The sequence below is a fragment of the Vipera berus genome, assembly GCF_964194415.1.
Source record: "Vipera berus genome assembly, chromosome: W".
NCBI lineage: Eukaryota > Metazoa > Chordata > Lepidosauria > Squamata > Viperidae > Vipera > Vipera berus.
In genome coordinates, this window is record NC_138210.1 from 60034688 (window position 1) to 60055331 (window position 20644).

At 39.9% G+C, this 20644-nt stretch overlaps 1 protein-coding gene across 1 annotated transcript in view; it reads right to left on the reverse strand.

The window, feature by feature from the left end:
• The window catches only part of LOC308676341 (vomeronasal type-2 receptor 26-like), a gene marked incomplete at both ends in the record, with an annotated part of 34281 nt that extends 18840 nt beyond the window's left edge, over window positions 1-15441 (reverse strand). The window contains 2 exons of the mRNA XM_081342151.1: window positions 14489-14602; window positions 15163-15441. Of these exons, the coding sequence (XP_081198277.1) occupies window positions 14489-14602; window positions 15163-15441 (393 nt within the window). The remainder of the gene's footprint in view (window positions 1-14488; window positions 14603-15162) is intronic.
• Window positions 15442-20644: the final 5203 nt, after the last annotated feature.

Here is a 20644-nt window from a genome sequence, read left to right on the forward strand (position 1 = left end):
TGGGAGCCTTCTCCTGGACCATTTGGGGAGACTGCCATCTCTCCTAAGTCTCTGGGATTTCCTTCATTCATTCCACCCCTTCAGGGTGGGTTCTGGCCCCTTAGGGTCCCCAACAAAAAGAAATTTCAGCTGAAAGGTTAGGCATTCTGAATCTTCAGACTGCTCACTGGAAAACAGGAACCAGAAGCTCTTGGCAAAACATTCATCTTTATTGTAGCAATTCTTCCCAACAATACCACTTGCAGTTTCTTCCATCTTAACATATCTGTAATTTCATTTCATGTTTTAATATTGTTATTTTGAAATAACATGCAATTCATATTTGTCATAAAGTCATAGCATAGATACCTCAAGTTCTGTCTCAGGCCCAGTACACTTCAACATCCTCATAAATGATCTAGATGAGGGGATAAAAGGGAAACTCATCAAATCTGCAGAAAACACCTAGATGGTGGAATAGATAATAGTTGATAGATTCAAGATTCAAAAAGACAATGACACAGATGAACACTGAATACAACTCTATAGTAACAAACCTAAGTTTATACACTTAGTCAAGAGAAATCAAATCCATAAATACAGAATAGGTATGACAAAGCAAAGAAATATTGTGATCAGATGGATCCCAATAAAGAAGAATTTTAAAATAAATATAAAACTGAAAACAGAAGTTTTCCTTTTAGTTTTGATCTCAAAGAGATTAAAAATTGAACTTTGTTATTATATATTGTACTGTTTGAAAGTAAACAAAGCACATTCCAATGAAAGTCTGTCTTTTTTCTCTAGTTTAATGCCAATTTAAATATATTTGAAATACATTTTAATACATGCCTATTTTGAACAGCAAAGCATATTTTGATTTTAAGTAGATTTTTAGCAGATAGAAATTTTAAACCTCAAAGCCTAATCCCATAACTTGGTTATTCATTTTTCCCATGTAGGCATCAAACATCTTTTCCAGTAGGAAGCATATAACACAGCATTTACAATATGCAAAAGTAGTTGTGACCACTTTGAAGCAAATAATAATTTAATAATAAAAATAACAACAACAACAGCAACAACAACAATAATACAGGTGAAACTCAGAAAATTAGAATATCGTGCAAAAGTTCATTTATTTCAGTAATGCAACTTAAAAGGGGAAACTAATATATGAGGTAGACTCATTACATGCAAAGCAAGATAGTTCAAGATACGAATTATCAGCCAAAATGTTGGAGGTGTGGTGGCGAAGATGCAACATATTTTCATATATGGTGGACCTGTAAAAAGGTTAAGGCTTTTTGGATAAAAATTTGGTGGAATATGCAGAAGATCTTCAAGCAAAGGATAAAGTTTTGTCCGCAATTGTTTTTGTTGGGCATAATTACAGATGCTACTGTTGTGGACACTAAGTTGATGTTGAATTTAATTACAGCAGCAAGACTTTTAATAAGTCAATATTGGAAGAAGGGGGAACTGCCGACTATAGAGGAATGGACTCTAAAGGTTTCTGACCTGGCGGAAATGGCAAAGATCTCGGCCTATTTGAAAGATCATTCGCAAGAACGTTATATTATGGAGTGGAAAAAATGGATTGATTATATCCAGAACAAATACGGGACTAAAAAGTTTCATTTAGCATTTGAATAAGTCTTCCTTTCTTTTTTCTTTTTTCCTTCTTTTTATATGTAATATTAATATTGCTTGTAGTTATCTTATATGAGCTAGAGAGCGATAGATTTAAGAGTTTATTGTTGTTAGCATATGGATGTTTATGATTGTCCTCTGTTTTTATACCTTGTACTTAGCTCTGGGAAGTCGGGGGGGGGAGGGGGAAATGGGGGGGAGGGGTAGGGAGGGATAGGTAGGGGTGGGGGGAGGGGGGATTGTTAAAGATAAAATGTATTTTAAAACTTTTCAATAAAAAAAAAGATAGTTCAAGATAGTTCAAGCCATGATTTGTCATAATTGTGATGATTATGGCTTTCAGCTCCAAGATCACTGCAGATGGGGACTGTAGCCAAGAAATTAAAAGACGCTTGCTCCTGGGGAGGAGCAAATCTAGACAGCACACTAAAAAGCAGAGACGTCACCCTGTCAAAAGTGCATATAGTCAAGGCTATGGTCTTCCCACTTGCAATGCATGGCAGTGAAAGTTGGACCATAAAAAGGGCTGAGCACCAAAGAATTGAGGCCTTTGAACTCTGGTGCTGGAGAAGACTCCAGTGAGTCCCTTGGGCTGCAACGTGATCAAACCGGTCACTCCTAGAGGAGATCCACCCTGACTGCTCTTTAGAAGGCCAGATCCTGAACCTAAAACTCAAATACTTTGGCCACCTAATGAGAAGGAAGGACTCACTGGAGAAGAGCCTAATGCTGGGAAAGATTGAGGGCAAGAGAAGAAGGGGACGACAGAGAATGAGGTGGCTGGATGGAGTCACTGAAGCAGTAGCTGTGAGCTTAAATGGACTCCAGAAGATGGTAGAGGACAGGAAGGCCTGGAGGAACATTGTCCATAGGGTCGCAATGGGTTGGACACGACTTTGCAGCTAACAACAACAACACCCAATTCCAGCAGCCGTTCCTTACATGTTTTAGCCTCCAGACCTCTAATCATCTTTGTTGCTCTTCTCTGTACTCTGTACTCTTTCTAGAGTCTCAACATCTTTTTTGCATCGTGATGACCAAAACTGGATGCAGTATTCCAAGTGTGGCCTTACCAAGGCATTGTAAAGGGGTATTAATACTTCATGTGATCTTGATTCTATTCCTCTGTTAATGCAGCCTAACACTGTGTTGGCTTTTTTGGCAGCTGCAGCCCACTGCTGGCTCATATCTAAATGATTCTCCACTAGGATTCCGAGATCCCTCTCACAGTTGCTACTATTGAGCAAGGTGCCATCTATACTATACCTATACATTTGGTTTTTCTTGCCTAAATGTAGAACTTTACTTTTTTCACCATTGAATTTCATTTTGTTAGATAGCACCCAGTGTTCCAGTTTGTTCAGATCCTCCTGTATCTTAAGCCTGTCTTCTTGAGTGTTGGCTATTCCTGCCAGCTTGGTGTCGTCTGCAGATTTAATGAGTCCCCATCTATCCCCTCGTCCAAATCATTGATGAAGATGTTGAAGAGCACTGGGCCTAGAACAGAGCCCTGGGCCACCCCACTACACACTTCCTTCCATGTAGATGCAGTTCCATTGAGGACCACACGCTGAGTACGGCCGGTCAGCCAGCTACGAATCCATGTGGTGGTGATGTTGTCTAATCCACATTTTTCTATCTTATCAAATAGTAGGTTGTGATCTACTTTATCAAATGCCTTACTGAAGTCCAAGTAAATTATATCCACAGCATTCCTCTGGTCCACTAATTTTGTCACTTGGTCAAAGAATGCAATAAGATTTGTCTGGCATGATTTGTTTTTGACAAATCCATGTTGGCTTTTAGTAATGACTTTGTTTGTTTCTAGGTGTTCACTAATTTGTTAGTTTAGTTAAAATTAATACCTGTGCTTGGACTGAGAATTTATTTCAAAAATTGAATATTATATGGCAAAAAGGGCATGGATATGCAGCCCAAGAAGGAACTAGGCCCATAAACTATGAAAAGCATATAAAACTTCAATGCACGCCAAATTAAACTTTTTGTTTAATATCCAATAGGACAGAGGTCACCAACATTTTATTTATTTATTTTTATTTATTAAACTTATATACCGCCCTTCTCCCGTAGGACTCAGGGCGGTTCACAAGGTTTTTTAAAAAAAAACAATACAACAATTACAAAAATTAAAAACAATTAAAATGATTACATTAACCTTGAATAAATAAAAATCCCAATTAGAATCCAATTAAAACCCCAATTAATACTCTCAATCCAGGCCAGAAAGCTCAAAGAGCCAGGTCTTCAGGTCCCGGCAGAAGGAGCGAAGGTCAGGGGCAGTCCTAAGCTCTACAGGCAGCTGGTTCCAAAGGGCAGGCACACCCACAGAGAAGGCCCTCCCCCTGGGTATTGTCTGCCGGCAATCTTTTGCCGGCGGTACCCTGAGAAGAGCCTCCCTGTGGGAGCGCACAGGATGAAGAGCCTTTGTGGAGCAGTGGGCTAATGCCTCTTTAAGTAATATTAAACTTTATCTCATAGTCAACTTAACATAAACCACAAATTAACACATAAGATGTGAAAAAATATAATCCAGTGAAGCACTATTCTCTTTACATCTGCAGTAATATGAGAATTTACTCTTTTCCAGAAAAAAAACAGTTTTATCAAATAAAAATAGTCTATGATCTCTTAAAATTTTTAATTTGGGTATTCCAATTGATTTCCATAGTTTAGATAAAATTGGGTTCTCCAATTTTTTATTCCATCTATTACTTAAAATACCATATCAAATTTATCTATTAGTACAAAGTATTTCATCAAACTTAGTTGTCTCTGAAGCTGTAAATACTGCTAATCCAAACTGGAATGGCACTTAAGAGTTAATAGTAATCTCCTCATTTTACAAATGAACAGAGGGAACAGGAAACGGTTTTATTTGATTTTCAAAAAACACCCTTAAATATATGTTATGAGACTGATGTATGTGTTTGCATTAAAAAAATAATTGCTATCCTTTCTTTACAAAATAGGTAACTGGTATCAACATCAACTGTACTCTGTATATTTAGTACTGATAGAAAGTTTGGTATATTGGAAAATTATATTCTTTTTTCTTTTTTCCAGATATGGATGTCTGCATGAAATGTCCAGAAAATGAATATCCCAACAATATCCAAAATCAATGTATCCCCAAAGTGTCTACCTATCTCTCTTATAATGAACCTTTAGGAATCCTCTTTATTACAATGGCTCTTGTTTTCTCTTTGATTACAGTATTTGTGCTTGGAATCTTTTGGATGCATCGAGAGACTCCAATTGTCAAAGCCAACAACTGGAGCCTCACTTGTATCCTCCTCCTCTCCCTTCTCCTCTGCTTCCTCTGCTCCTTCCTCTTCATGGGAAGACCTGAAAAGATGACCTGCCTTCTCCGGCAAATGACTTTTGGCATTATCTTCTCAGTGGCCCTTTCGTCTGTATTGGCAAAAACCATGACTGTGATTATGGCATTTGTGGCAACCAAACCAGGATCCGGATTGAGGAAGTGGGTAGGGAAAGGACTGGCTAATTTTATTGTCCTTTTGGGTTCCTTCATCCAGGTGGGAATTTGCACTGTTTGGCTGAGTACCTCTCCCCCTTTCCCAGATACAGACCTGCACTCACTGAAGGGAGAAATCATAATGGAATGCAATGAGGGCTCAGTGATCATGTTTTACTGTGTCCTGGGTTACATGGGATTCCTGGCTATTGTCAGCTTTAATATTGCTTTCCAAGCCAGGAAGCTGCCCAGCAGTTTTAATGAGGCTAAGTTTATAACTTTCAGCATGTTGGTCTTTTGCAGCGTTTGGTTATCATTTGTTACAACGTACCTGAGCACTAAAGGGAAATACATGGTAGCTGTGGAGATCTTTTCTGTCTTATCTTCCAGTGCTGGTTTACTGGGGTGTATATTTTCCCCCAAATGTTACATCATTTTACTGAGACCTGAGATGAACAAGAAGGAACATTTAATAAGGGAAAAAACATAACTGGCTTTTTGTATTCAGATTTAATGAAACATGTTTACATTATTTGCAAAGTGTTCTTTTCTGGGGATTTTTTGTTTACCTTGCAGGAATTTGGAAGGATATCCCACACCTTGATTTAACTTCATTCATATGCAAAACTTGATATGGAGAAAAGAAGTTTCAAGATCAAAGAATGGATTTCTCCTATCCAATTTGATGTGAATGATGATTAAATTTTGATTAACATATGTTCATATATGCCCAATTCTGAAAGAGTTGTCATATAAAAATGCAGAATTTTACAAGGTTGTGAATGGTCCTATTGCAGGGGTCCCCAACCCACAGGCTGTGAACCAGTACCAGGTTGCGGCATGCCAGCAACAGGGCTGCACAAACAAGCAAAGCCCCATTCACAGGTTGCAGGCAGCACATAAAATCATGCCCACTAAAAATCTCTCTCCACATAATGGGTCCCTGGTGCCCAAAATTGGTTGGATGATTTGGGAGGGGGTTCACCAACTATTGTTCCCCTGTCATGGTCTGACCATCATCTCCTGTGGCTGGTCTTCTGTTATGCAACCCCCCGCCACTGGGCTGCGGAACCGACCAGATGGTTCTGCCTCAGGCGCCTAATGGACCCAGAACGGTTCCAGATGGCGCTTGGGTCTATACCCATCACCCTCACTCACAGCCCAGTTGATGCCTTGGTGGATGCCTGGGAAAGGGCGGCCACTGAGGCACTCAACTGTGTTGCACCCTTGTGACCCCTGACCCGGCGCAGATCCCATTGGGCTCCATGGTTTTCTGCGGAGCTCCGGGAGATGAAGCGTTGGAGACGGGGTCTAGAGAGTGGTTGGAGGTCCAGCCGTTCCGAATATGACCGATTGCAGTAAAGAACCTTCATAAGGTCTTATCTTGCGGGGATGAGGACGGCGAGGGCTAATTACTTCGCTGCCCTCATCGCGTCCACAGATAATCGCCCGGCCACCCTGTTTAGGGTGACTCGCTCCCTCCTTAATCAGGAGGTGAGGAAGGAGCCCTTGCAGGGGCGGGCCGAAGAGTTTAGTCATCATCTGACGGACAAAATCGCTCAGATCTGGGCCGGTTTGGACTCTAACTGGGCAGAGTCTGATGTGGAAAAATCGGACGGTCTTGAGCATGTTATCTGGACTGAGTTCGATCCTGTTTCCCCTGAGGATGTGGACAGGATTATGGGGAGGCTGAGTTCCACCACCTGTTTATTGGACCCGTGTCCCTCTTGGCTGATTTATGCGGCTCGGGAGGAGACACAAAGCTGGTTCCAAGCAGTAATATCTGCCTCTTTGAGTGAGGGTGTCTTCCCCGCCACTTTGAAGGAGGCGGTGGTGAGACCCCTTCTCAAGCAGCCTGCCCTGGACCCAGCAATTTTAAACAACTATCGTCCTGTCTCCAACCTTCGCTTTTTGGCGAAGGTTGTTGAGAGTGTGGTGGCGCATCAGCTTCCTCTGTTCCTGGAGGAAACTGATTATCTGGACCTGTACCAATTGGGTTTCAGGCCCGGGTACAGCATGGAGACGGCATTGGTCGCGCTGGTGAATGATCTCTGGCGGGCTCAGGACAGGGGTTGCTCCTCTGTCCTAGTTCTATTAGATCTCTCAGCGGCTTTTGATACCATCAATCATGGTATCCTATTGCGGTGTCTCAGGGGGTTGGGAGTGGGAGGCACTGTCTTGCAGTGGTTCTCCTCCTATCTCCTGGGCCGCTCGCAATCGGTGTTGACAGGAGGGCAGGGGTCTGCCCCAAGGCCTCTCGTTTGTGGACTTCCTCAGGGGTCGGTTCTCTCTCCCCTCCTGTTCAACATCTATATGAAGCTGCTGGGCAAGATCATTCGTGGTTTCGGGGTGGGGTAACATCAGTACGCTGATGATACCCAACTTTTTTTCTCCACCCTGAAACAACCCAGTGATGCCCTCACTGTGATGTCCTGTTGCCTGGAGGCGGTCCAGGTCTGGATGGGAAGAAACAGGCTTCATCTCAATCCTGCCAAGACTGAGTGGCTGTGCATACTGGCATCTCGGACTAACCAGTCTATTCCATCTTTAATGATGGGGGGTGAGGTGTTACCCCCCATCGATAGGGCTCACAACCTGGGCATCCTCCTGGATTTGCGGCTCAGTTTTGAAGACCATATAGGAGCCGTGACCAGGGGGGCCTTTGCCCAGGTTCGCCTGGTGTGCCAGTTGCTGCCCTACCTGGACTGAGATGCCCTGCGCACAGTCACTCATGCGCTCGTGACCTCCCGATTAGACTACTGCAACGGTCTCCACATGGGGCTGCCCTTGAGGACCACCCGGAGGCTTCAGCTGGCGCAGAATGCAGCCATGCGGGTTGTGATGGGGGTTTCCCGATACTCCCACGTAAGACCTCTGCTCCGCGAGCTGCATTGGCTTCCGGTTGCCCTCCAGGTGAGATTCAAGGTGCTGGTGATGACCTATAAAGTCCTAAATGACTTGGGTCTGGGATATTTGAGGGAGCACCTGCTGCCGGCATCAAGCTCCCTTCATTTATTTTATTTTTTATTTTAATTCCATTTATATCCCGCCCTTCTCCGAAGACTCAGGGCGGCTTACAAGCTTAGCAGTAGCCTTCATTCTATGTATATGCCTGCTTATTAGGGCTTTCACACACACCCCAAGTGGCATTATTACAAAGTCAGCTTAATTGCCCCCAACAATCTGGGTCCTCATTTTACCTACCTCGGAAGGATGGAAGGCTGAGTCAACCTTGAGCCTGGTGGGATGCGAACCTGCACTAATTGCAGGCAGCTGGTGTTACTTAAGGAGGCATTAGCCCACTGCTCCACCAAGGCTCTTATTACAGGCAATCAATAAAACAAGGAGTGTACATAGAACAATATCGGACAATATCTGAAAAGTATAAGCATGCATATGTACTCAGTACTTGGTTTGGGCCCATTTTGCAGCAATTACTGCCTCAATGCGGCGTGGCATGGAAGCTATCAGTCTGTGGCACTGCTGAGATGTTATAGAAGACCAGGATGCTTCAATAGCAGCCTTCAGCTCTTCTGCATTGTTCGGTCTCATGTCTCTCATCTTTCTCTTGGCAATGCCCCATAGATTCTCTATGGGGTTCAGGTCAGGCGAGTTTGCTGGCCAATCAAGCACAGTAATCCCATGGTCATTGAAACAGGTTTTGGTACTTTTGGCAGTGTGGGCAGGTGCCAGGTCCTGCTGGAAAATGAAGTCAGCTCGTCTGCCGAAGGAAGCATGAAGTACTCCAAAATCTCCTGGTAGACGGCTGCATTGACCCTGGACTTAATGAAGCACAGTGGACCAACACCAGCAGATGACATGGCTCCCCAAATCAACACAGACTGGAGACTTCACACTGGACTTCAAGCATCTTGCAGTGTGTGCCTCTCCATTCTTCCTCCAGAATCTGGGTCCTTGGTTTCCAAATGAGATGCAAAAGTTGCTCTCATCAGAAAAGAGGACTTTGGACCACTGAGCAGCAGACCCGGTCTGTTTTTCTTTAGCCCAGGTAAGACGCTTCTGACATTGTTTGTTGTTCAGGAGCGGCTTGACAAGAGGAATACGACATTTGAAGCCCATGTCCAGGATCCGTCTGTGTGTGGTAGCTCTTGATGCACTGACTCCAGCCTCAGTCCACTCCTTGTGATAGTCCCCAACACTTTTGAATGGCCTTTTCCTGACAATCCTCTCCAGGCTGCGGTCATCCCTGCTGCTTCTGCACCTTTTTCTTCCACGCTTTTCCTTTCCACATAACTTTGTATTCATGTGCTTTGATACAGCACTTGGGGAACATCCAACTTCTTTTGCAATTACCTTTTGAGGCTTTCCCTCCTTATGGAGGGTGTCAATGATGGTTTTCTGCACAACTGTCAGGTCAGCAGTTTCCCCCATGATTGTGATTCCTACTGAACCAGACTGAGAGACCATTTAAAGGCTCAGGAACCCTTTGCAGGTGTTATGGCTTAATTAGCTAATTAGAGTGGGACACTCTGAGCCTAGAATATTGCACCTTTTCACAATATTCTAATTTTCTGAGATTGTGGATTTGGGGTTTTCATGAGCTGTAAGCCATAATCATCACAATTATGGCAAATCACGGCTTGAACTATCTTGCTTTGCATGTAATGAGTCTATCTCATATATTAGTTTCCCCTTTTAAGTTGCATTACTGAAATAAATGAACTTTTGCACAATATTCTAATTTTTTGAGTTTCACCTGTAATTCTCCTTAAATAAATCTGGACTGGATTTTTGCTGGCCAGTTAGCCAAAGTCCTCACATCTCTTGCCTACCTATATCATCAGAGATCTGCCCTTCTGAACATGGCACACAATCATAGCAACAAAATTTCTCTCCTTCCTTCTTCTTTCTCCTGGAGCCTGGATAGCAATGGTCATTGCACACAGAAATAGGAAGCCCCTGAACAGTAAAAGGTGTGAGAAAATCAAAAGATAAAATACCTGCATTAATACAGCTTTCTCAAAAATGAAACCCACAACCAGGATGAAGAAGCAGAAGAAAATAAAAATGAGGAAACTTGAGTAAATGATTTGCTTTGACTTCTTTGGATGTTCTAAAAGAGGACCTGAATGGCTGAAATTTATATTTTCATAGGATCTGGCAGGTGTTTGGATTAGTCCTAATAGATTCATTAGTTAATATTTTTTCTGAACATGAGCAAATGCAATCCAGGTTCTTTTGCACCCAGAATGTTTAAAAATAGAATGTGATATTACAGGTAGGTCCCGACATACAACCACAATGGGATGCAGAATTTTAGTCATAAGATGTTGCAGCTGGAAGTTAAGCCACTATGGGAAAATTTCAATTTTGCAATCATTTTTAAAATGGATGTAAACTAAATCACTATTGTTAATTCAAGCACGTGTTGATTAAAAAAAATTCTGCCAAATGGGCAGTGTTTGCTAGAAACTAAGTCTGCAAATCATGATCATATGACCAAGGGACACTGCAGCTGTTTATAAATCTGAGCCAGTGGCCATGTGCCTCAAATGTGATCATGTGACAACAATGGAGGCAACAGTCTCAACTATGAAGACAGGTCATAAATAGCTTTTTTTTCCAGTCAATAACAAATTTTGAAGAGTGTTAAATGACCCATTGTAAGTCTAGTACTATGTGTAGTTTCATTGGCAATCCGTGTATTCCAAGCACAATTGGAAGCATTTGCCATAAACCTGCCATGGAGTCATTAATGTTCAATACTATATAAAAAGTGTTCTGGCTCATCACCTTGAAAATGTCCAACATCAACTCTTCCCCATAATGGCTACTGAATGGTAAGTAATATTTTTCTCTTATTGACAATCTGCTGATTTTGCTGTCAAAGCTGATTCTTTGGCAGTGTTGTACTCTGGACATGAATGGGAGCACATAGGAATGACCTATGGCATCTTTCAGACAACCATGCACCCAGCTGGGAAGAGGAATCTTGAGGATTGCATTCCCCTGTGGACATGGTTGAAAAATCACTGGTCATCCATCTTTCCTCTCGGTAGTTCACTTTCTTAAGCTTGTGTGGGTTTGAACTTCACTTTTTTAAATTTCTGTTTTTCTTTGCTTCTCATTTCTAAAATTTGACTGGCTGGTTGAATGCTAATTTATTTTAAACCCCTGTTTGGACCCCCTGGTTTTTGGTTTTTTGTCTCTCTCCTTTGATCTATTTTCTTGTTTTGAATAACTTTTGTTTTTCCATAAGGAAATCATGGTGTATTCCTGAGTAGTGAAAGTGCTTTCCCTTGATTTGTATTTTTAGTGGACTAAAGGGATTTTGTATTTTATTAATTTGCAAAAACTTGTAGCTTTTTTTTTAATCTTGGTTTTAACTGTGGATTAAAATATCCAGAAAATATCTTCCCTGATTTTCTGTCTACTTTCTCATTCTGTGGGATGTTACTTCAACATTTCTTGTTTCCTGTCTTTGAAAAATTCTATTACTTACCATTACTAAGTTACACTGAGCAACAATTATCAGATTATAGACAAGGTAATGTGGCTGGTATCTGAAAAAAGACCATTTGGTAATATATGATCCCTAGTTGAAAGACTTTGATGAAGTGATAATGGCTGCAGAAAATATTCAGATATAAGTAACTGTAGATAAATCAGATTCACAAAAGGACTGTGATCTGAAAGTAGCAGAAAGAAACATGGACCTTAAAGATTTAGAACTGACTCAATTGCACATGCCTCTCTAAAATTCAAGCCTGCAGTCTTTTACAACAGTAGAAAACTGAATAGATGTGATAAATTGGTTTTCCTTAAGAGGTTTGAAAAAGATTGGGAAACTGATTTATCACAGTTAACTGGAAAACCATCTCATCTGGACTTTTTTAGGAATACAGACTGACTTTGTAGATTGGACTTATCACATTTAATCAGGAAACAATTGATAAGAGATGGCATTAAGAAACAAATGTGAATATTTGATCCAGGATGAATCAGTGTTACCTCTTGAGATAATCTGGGATAGATAAGAAGCCATGGTAAATGCTATAAGTTGATTACAATAACAGTTTGTTAACAGAAGATTTTGAAAGTTTAATCTTTATTATTATCATTATTGTTGTTGTTCCTGTTAGCTATTTTGTCATTAATATAGCATATAGATGACAGATTAATACTTTGGAAATAGAATTAGTAGTTTAAAATTTGGAGGGGCCTGTTTCCCAAGGGATGGGAAACTAACATTGTTTTAATATATTAGTGTTCAACTAGAGGGGATAATATGTGTATATGTGATAGTTTTATATGCACTTTTTAAAATGTCTTGTTCATTTTGTACTTTTTGTTTCCTTAAAACATTTTTGGAAACTTGTATTTTAACTTTTTTTGAATAAAATTTTAAAAAAAGATTAAAAAAAGAAAAGCTCCAAAAGACAGAAAAGTCATTTTCTTCCATTACTGCCATGTATTTGAAAGAGTACTTTTCTTATTAGCTGAGAATCTGCAGCTTCTTCTCACCTGGTTAAAGCTTCTGTGCCAGACAATTTGATTGTCATTAAGAGTTAATTCTCTGCCTGGTGGAGCCCGAGGTTCCAAGGTTCCAACTTTGACTGGAGAAAAGGAATTATTGGGAAAAGTAATCCAGTTTACAACATCAAAACCCATAATCAGTTCTTTCTTTTCATCAAATGTAATAGTGTCTCCCATACTGTTGTTGAATATGATGCTTTTCAAGAAAGAATGAAACTATATTTTAAAAAAATAAATAAAAGAAAGTAACAGCAAGACTTTGAAATCACAATCACATAAAATTATATGAAAGTGAACTATCCTGCTATGAAAAATGCAAATGAGGATTATGGGTGTCTTTGACTGTTTGGACAGCTCTCTGCAGGTTTTTTTTTTTTTTGCAAGATGTCCAGAATTGGTTTGCCCTTTTATCCTTTCTCTTCTAAGAGAGAATGACTAGTCTAAGGTCACCAGTTGACCTTAGATTGGCCGAATTAGAAAACCTGCAGTTTTTTGGTTGCATAGCATCTGAATGCACTCCATAATGAATAATCAAATAGTGCTTCTCAAATACCATTACAAAGTTGCCAGTCCTCATTGACATAGATATCCATCATCTACATATAATAACCTAAACCAAACTTTAGAACTTTAGAATCTGAACTTTAGAAAGCATGGTTTTACCTTTACTACATTCTGAACCTCCAAATAAGAAAATAAAGCTTAATATATTATTCTTTCCCACTTCCCACTTTCCCAACATTACTTCACAGTGTGGTATGTTTTCTATGAAATTCAAAACAAATTAATGTGTAAAACTACATCTATTGGGGGGGAAAAACAATGACCATCTCTGGCAAAAAGTCTATACGTTCTGTAGAATAGAAGAACACTTCCCTACCTAAAGCAATTATAACCTTTTAAATTAGTAGTTATATTGTTCCCCAATTTGGAAACAAATATCCCTGCAATACAACTACTAATGTAAAAGCTTTTATTTTCTGCAAAATGAAGTGTTTTTTATTTAACAGGATTCATTGGTATAACAGTGTTGTGTAGTAGCATCACTACATGATGCAATTAAACAAACAATTTTTTTGTGTTAGAAAAAATAAAATAAAATAAAGTAAAGTAAAGTACCTGCCAAGGTTTTAAATTCTGAATTATTAATCGTTCTGTTCCTGTTGCATTTCTCCATCTGGATCTGGACTTGAGTAAGGCATGAAAAGAATGTACCATAACATATACTGCATTATAAATGTTGTAACTGTGACCAGTCATGCTCATTTCAAATAATATACTTGGCACATTCTCTAACTTCTCATCCCCAGTGCATAATAGGTTGCTATTTTCATTTATCCTAGAAATGTGTAATGGGCACTCAAATGCCTGCTCCCAAAAATTCTGAATGAAATTGTCTTCTTTCACCCAAGATGGCCTTACAGTCTGAAGAAATTGTTGGAATCCAGGTGGCTCTTTTGAGCGAACTGTGAACGAAAGGGCACCATGGAAACTCTGTATATCCCAAAGTCTTTGAAGAGACAGTGATTCAAAATTCCAATGGGATGTAACAATCCACACTTTACCCAAAGTTGGCAGTGAAGTAAAAGATGCTAGAAGGATGATCAATCTCAGATTTTCCATGGCTGGAGTTAGGGCATAGATTAAACACACTTTGACTTTATGCTCCATATAGAGTTGATCATATCTTAACTCCATTGATATCAAATGAATATATTCATCTACATATGCCTTCGGTGGTGTTCTAAGTATAAAAGCATAACAAATGCTGTTTTGAGAAAGCAATGGTTCAATTTTCTGCAAAAACATGTCCCCATAGTCATCATCCATGGCCAATACCCCAATCCAATTCCATCCAAAATGCTGAAGTAATCGAATAACCCCAGTGAATTGATGCATTTCATTTGGGACCATCTGGTACAACGATGAAAATATATTTTTCTCACCATGTACTGGAGAAAATTCTCCATAGGCAAGCTGAAAGGTAATATATACCAAATAATCAGAATAATTACATAAGAATATGAAATGGGATTCATTTTCATTGTAGCTAAGGAAGAAAGTCAGCACTGAAGTGTTGGTGAAATTATACATTTCAGTTCATATACATGCAATATTATGTCATTTAAAAGTGTTGCCTGTATGTTTCTGAGCCCATTTTAACTGATTGTAGAAACACTTAAAATATAGTACAAGATCAAAAGCCAGGTATTTATGATCAGCAAAAGCGTTCTAGTTTGATTTCCTGAAGCAGCATGTAGGAAAGACAGTATTTTCTGTAGTGGACCAACCACATTAAAACTGAATTTCAACAGGAGTTTGCTAATATTCAATATTTGGAGGAAACTTCAAAGAGTTCTTAGTTTCTAAATATTTAACCATTCATATAGTTTATTCATATTTATATTAACTCAATACAGAGTTCTCCTAGATTTTCCCCTATGAATGTGAACTTTGAAAAGATTTCTAAAGGTGCTTTAAGAATGGAAGAAATTAAAGAAACTTGGCATTTCCAGGGAGCCATCTCAAAGATCTACCTGTGGAATCTTGTAGTTAGCAAGGACTGTGGCCATAGTGAATGAGGTCTCTGTCATACGTCCTCCAATGGCAGCAATAAGTGTTTTCTTTAAATCACAGGTAAAGTTGGGAACAAACTTCTGCTGTGTAGAAAGTAAACTCAAGGTTGCCTTATAGGTTATCCTCACAGGGAAGTAGTTGTTCACAATGTGGAAACCCAATGTGATGTTCGGTAGGAGCTCAGGATTGCTATTGATCTCCTTTACAGCAAACACCAAAGCAAGGATGTGCTGATACATCTTTGGCAGAGAACTGCAATAAAAACTATCAATTTAATTAAACAACATAATAAGTATCTCCTAAGAACCATAGTAGCACAGTGGTTAGAATTCAGCATTACAAGCTAATTCTGCTGACTGCCAGCAGTTTGATTTTCACAGGTGCAAGCTTGACTCAGCCTTCCATCCTTCTGAGGTGGGTAAAATGAGGACCCAGATTGTTGGGGGCAATACGCTGACTCTGTAAACCACTTAGAGAGGGCTGTAAAGGACTGTGAAGCACTATATAAGTCTAAGTGCTATTGCTATTGCTAGCCTTCTCTTCTACTTGTGTACTCAAAGCTATGATATTTATGCCATGGAGATCACCAGAAGGTGGCTCTCTGCCGACAAACAGCTGACTTTGCTGCCAAACCCAGTTCCCCAGATTTGAACAGGAACTCCTAGGAATGACCAATGATAACCCTTTGATGACTTTGTACTTGCCTGAGAAGAGAAATCTAGAGGAATGTGTCTCATTAAAAGCAGCCAGTCAGGTCTCCAGCATTTCTATTCGCTGTTTGTATTTTTAGGTGTGGCTTTGTTTTAACATCACCTTTTGAAGTTTAATGGTTAATACCCTGGCTGAATGCTGATTTGCTCTGTACTCCTTTGCTTGATTGCAAATATAAACTTTTATTGTTTCACTCCAGATTTTTAAAACACTTTATCTTTACTGGAAAGAAATCAGGGGCATGAGGGATTATTATTTTTTTTGCAGTGACAGTGACTTGATCTGCTTTATACTAGATTTTTACTCTATGGAGTTTCCATTTTGTTAGCCTTTCTAAAAGAATTCCATTGGTTGATTTTGCTTTTGTATATATTCTTGCTTTTTTATTTTAAAAAAGGTGGGAACTTTCCCTTTTTTCCCTATCCCTGTTGTGAAAATTATTATTGAATATCTATCCTCTCTGTCCTTGATGCTTAGATATAAGAGAGACTTGGACTACAGTAAAATCAAAGCAATGATAAATGAAGGATTTTGAATATTTTATATTATATATTCTCTACAATTCTCTACAAAAAGAGATATAAACAAGAAATAGGACGCAGATGTTTAAAATGTTAAAGCCTTCTTGGAAACTTTTGAAAAAACAATGTTTGCCAACTTACAATTTTTAAATAAAAATTTAGATAAAATGTTTGATAAATTCCTAATTATTTCATAGCATCCAAAAGAAGACATCCAGATGCAGACAGCAATAGTATAATAATAATAATAATAATAATAATAATAATAATAATAATAATAATAATAATAATAATAATAATAATAATTGTTGTTGTTGTTGTTAGTTGCGAAGTCGTGTCCGACCCATCGCGACCCTATGGACAATGTTCCTCCAGGCCTTCCTGTCCTCTACCATCTTCTGGAGTCCATTTAAGCTCACGCCTACTGCTTCAGTGACTCCATCCAGCCACCTCATTCTCTGTCGTCCCCTTCTTCTCTTGCCCTCAACCTTTCCCAGCATGAGGCTCTTCTCTAGTGAGTCCTTCCTTCTCATTAGGTGGCCAAAGTATTTGAGTTTTAGCTTCAGGATCTGGCCTTCTAAAGAGCAGGCAGGGTTGATCTCCTCTAGGACTGACCGGTTTGATCACGTTGCAGTCCAAGGAACTCGCAGGAGTCTTCTCCAGCACCATAGTTCAAAGGCTTCAATTCTTTGGCGCTCAGCCTTTCTTATGGTCCAGCTTTCACTGCCATACATTGCAACTGGGAAGACCATAGCCTTGACTATACGCACTTTTGTTGACAGGGTGATGTCTCTGCTTTTTAGTGTGCTGTCTAGATTTGCCATGGCTTTCCTCCCAAGGAGCAAGCGTCTTTTAATTTCTTGGCTACAGTCCCCATCTGCAGTGATCTTGGAGCCCAGGAAAATAAAATCTGTCACTACCTCCATTTCTTCCCCATCTATTTGCCAGGAATTGAGAGGGCCGGATGCCATGATCTTGGTTTTCTTAATGTTTAGTTTCAACCCAAGTTTTGCACTCTCCTTCTTCACTCGCAACAAGAGGCTCTTTAGTTCCTCTTCACTTTCTGCCATTAGAGTGGTATCATCTGCATATCTTAGGTTGTTGATGTTTCTTCCGGCAATCTTAATTCCAACTTTTGATTCATCTAGCCCTGCCTTTCTCATGATGTGCTCTGTATATAAGTTAAATAGGCAAGGCGACAGTATACAGCCTTGCCGGACTCCTTTCCCAATTTTGAACCAATCAGTGGTTCCGTGTCCAGTTCTCACTGTTGCTTCTTGGCCCGCATATAGGTTTCTCAAGAGACAAATAAGATGGTCTGGTATGCCCATCTCTTTAAGGACTTGCCACAGTTTGTTATGATCCACACAATCAAAGGCTTTAGCATAGTCAATGAAGCAGAAGTAGATGTTTTTCTGGAACTCTCTAGCTTTCTCCATGATCCAGCGTATGTTAGCAATTTGATCTCTAGTTCCTCTGCCTCTTCGAAATCCTGCCTGTACTTCTGGTAGTTCTCGATCCACATACTGCTGGAGTCTAGCTTGTAGAATTTTAAGCATAACTTTACTAGCATGAGAAATGAGTGCAATGGTGCGATAGTTTGAACATTCTTTGGCACTGCCTTTCTTTGGAATTGGAATGTAAACTGATCTTTTCCAATCCTGTGGCCACTGTTGAGTTTTCCAAATTTGCTGGCAAATTGAGTGTAGCACTTTTACTGCATCGTCTTTTAAGATTTTGAATAGCTCAGCTGGAATACTGTCACCTCCACTAGCTTTTTTGTTGCTCAGCTTTTCTAAGGCCCACTTTACTTCACATTCTAGGATGTCTGGCTCGAGGTCAGTGACCACCTCATTGTGATTATCAGGGACGTTAAGCTCATTCTTGTATAGTTCTTCTGTGTAATTTTGCCACCTCTTCCTAATCTCTTCTGCCTCTGTTAGGTCCCTGCCATTTTGGTCCTTTATCATACTCATTTTTGCATGAAACGTTCCTTTCATCTCTCCAATTTTCTTGAAAAGATCTCTGGTCCTCCCTATTCTATTGTTTTCTTCTATTTCTTTGCACTGTTCATTTAAGAAGGCATTCTTATCTCTTCTAGCTATTCTCTGGAATTCTGCATTCAATTGGGCGTATCTTTCTTTTTCTCCCTTGCCTTTCGCTTCCCTCCTTTCCTCAGCTATTTGCAAAGCTTCCTCAGACAGCCATTTTGCTTTCTTGCATTTCTTTTTCTTTGGGATGGTTTTAGTTGCTACCTCTTGTACAATGTTGCGAACCTCTGTCCATAGTTCTTCAGGCACTCTGTCTATCAGATCTAATTCCTTAAATCTATTTGTCACCTCTACTGTATATTGAACAGGGATATGATTTAATTCATACCTGACTGGCCTAGCACTTTTCCCTACTTTCTTTAATTTAAGCCTAAACTTTGCAACAAGAAGCTCATGGTCTGAGCCACAGTCAGCTCCTGGTCTTGTTTTTACTGACTGTATAGAGCTTCTCCATCTTTGGCTGCAGAGCATATAGTCAATCTGATTTCTGTGTTGACCGTCTGGTGATGTCCATGTGTAAAGCCGTCTCTTGGGTTGTTGGAAAAGTGTGTTTGCTATGACCATCGTATTCTCTTGAAAAAATTCTATCAGCCTGTGCCCTGCTTCATTTTGTACTCCAAGGCCAAACTTGCCTGTTATTCCAGTTATCTTTTGGCTTCCTACTTTAGCATTCCAATCCCCCATGATGATAAGGACATCATTTTTGGGTGTTAGTTCTATAAGGTGCTGTAGGGCTTCATAGAACCGGTCAATTTCATCCTCTTCAGCACCGGTGGTTGGGGCATAGACTTGGACTACTGTGATATTGAATGGTTTGCCTTGGATTCGAACTGAGATCATTCTGTCATTTTGAGGATTGTATCCCAGTATTGCTTTTCCTACTCTTTTATTGACTATGAAGGCTACTCCATTTCTTCTGAGGGATTCTTGCCCGCAGTAGTATACCTGATGGTCATCTGAATTAAATTCACCCATTCCTGTCCATTTTAGTTCGCTGATACCTAAGATGTCGATGTTTAGTCTTGTCATCTCTTGTTTGACCACGTCCAGCTTTCCTTGATTCATGGATCTTACATTCCAGGTTCCTATGGAGAAAATTTTTTTACAGCATCGGACTTTCCTTTCACCACCAGACATATCCACAGCTGAGCGTCCTTTCGGCTTTGGCCCAGTCGCTTCATTCTTTCTGGCGCTACTAGTACTAGCCCTCTGCTCTTCCCCAGTAGCATATTGGACGCCTTCCGACCTATTTTGAAAGCACTAGCAAAGGATTATGGTTACAAATACCTAGGCATATTGGAAGCAGATAACATCTTGAATGGAAAAGTCAAAGAGTCTACACAAAAGGAATACATCAGAAGAGTCCACAAAATACTAAAATCAAAGCTGAATGCTGGAAATATAATTAAAGCCATTAATACATGGGCAGTCCCAGTGATACGCTACCCAGCTGGAATTATCAACTGGACATTGGCTGAATTGGAACACCTAGACTAGAAAATGCGTAAACTTTTGAACATGCACCATGCTCTACATCCACAAAGTGACATCGACAGTTGTACCTGCCAAGAAGAATAGGGGGCAGAGGGCTACTGCAAATCCACCAAACTGTAGAAGAAGAAAAACAAAGTTTAAATGACTATGTGAATCAAAGTACAGAAAAATTGCTGCAGGCTGTGAAAACAGAGAGCATTATCAAAATAACAGATACAAAGGCAGAATGTAAGGAAAAACAGCTGGATGACAGATTAAATAGATGGAAAAACCAAAGCTTTGCATGGACAGCATTTGAAAAACATTGAAGGAAAATGTGATAACAACTTGACATGGGCATGGCTTAAGATGGGAACCATCAAGAAAGAAATGAAAGGCTTAATACTGGCTGCTCAAGAACAAGCACTACAAACTAATGCCATGAAAGCAAAGATACAAAAATCTACTGACAATCCAAATTGCCGACTTTGCAATGACAAAGTTGAAACTGTTTCACATTTAATATGTGAGTGCAGCAAAATCATGCAAACTGATGACAAAGCTAGACATGACCGAGTTGCTAAACTAATCCACTGGGCATTGTGTAAAAAATATGACTTGCCTGTGTCCGAAAAGTCTGGGAACATAGGGTGGAAAAAGTTGTCAAGAATGAGAGGATGAAGATC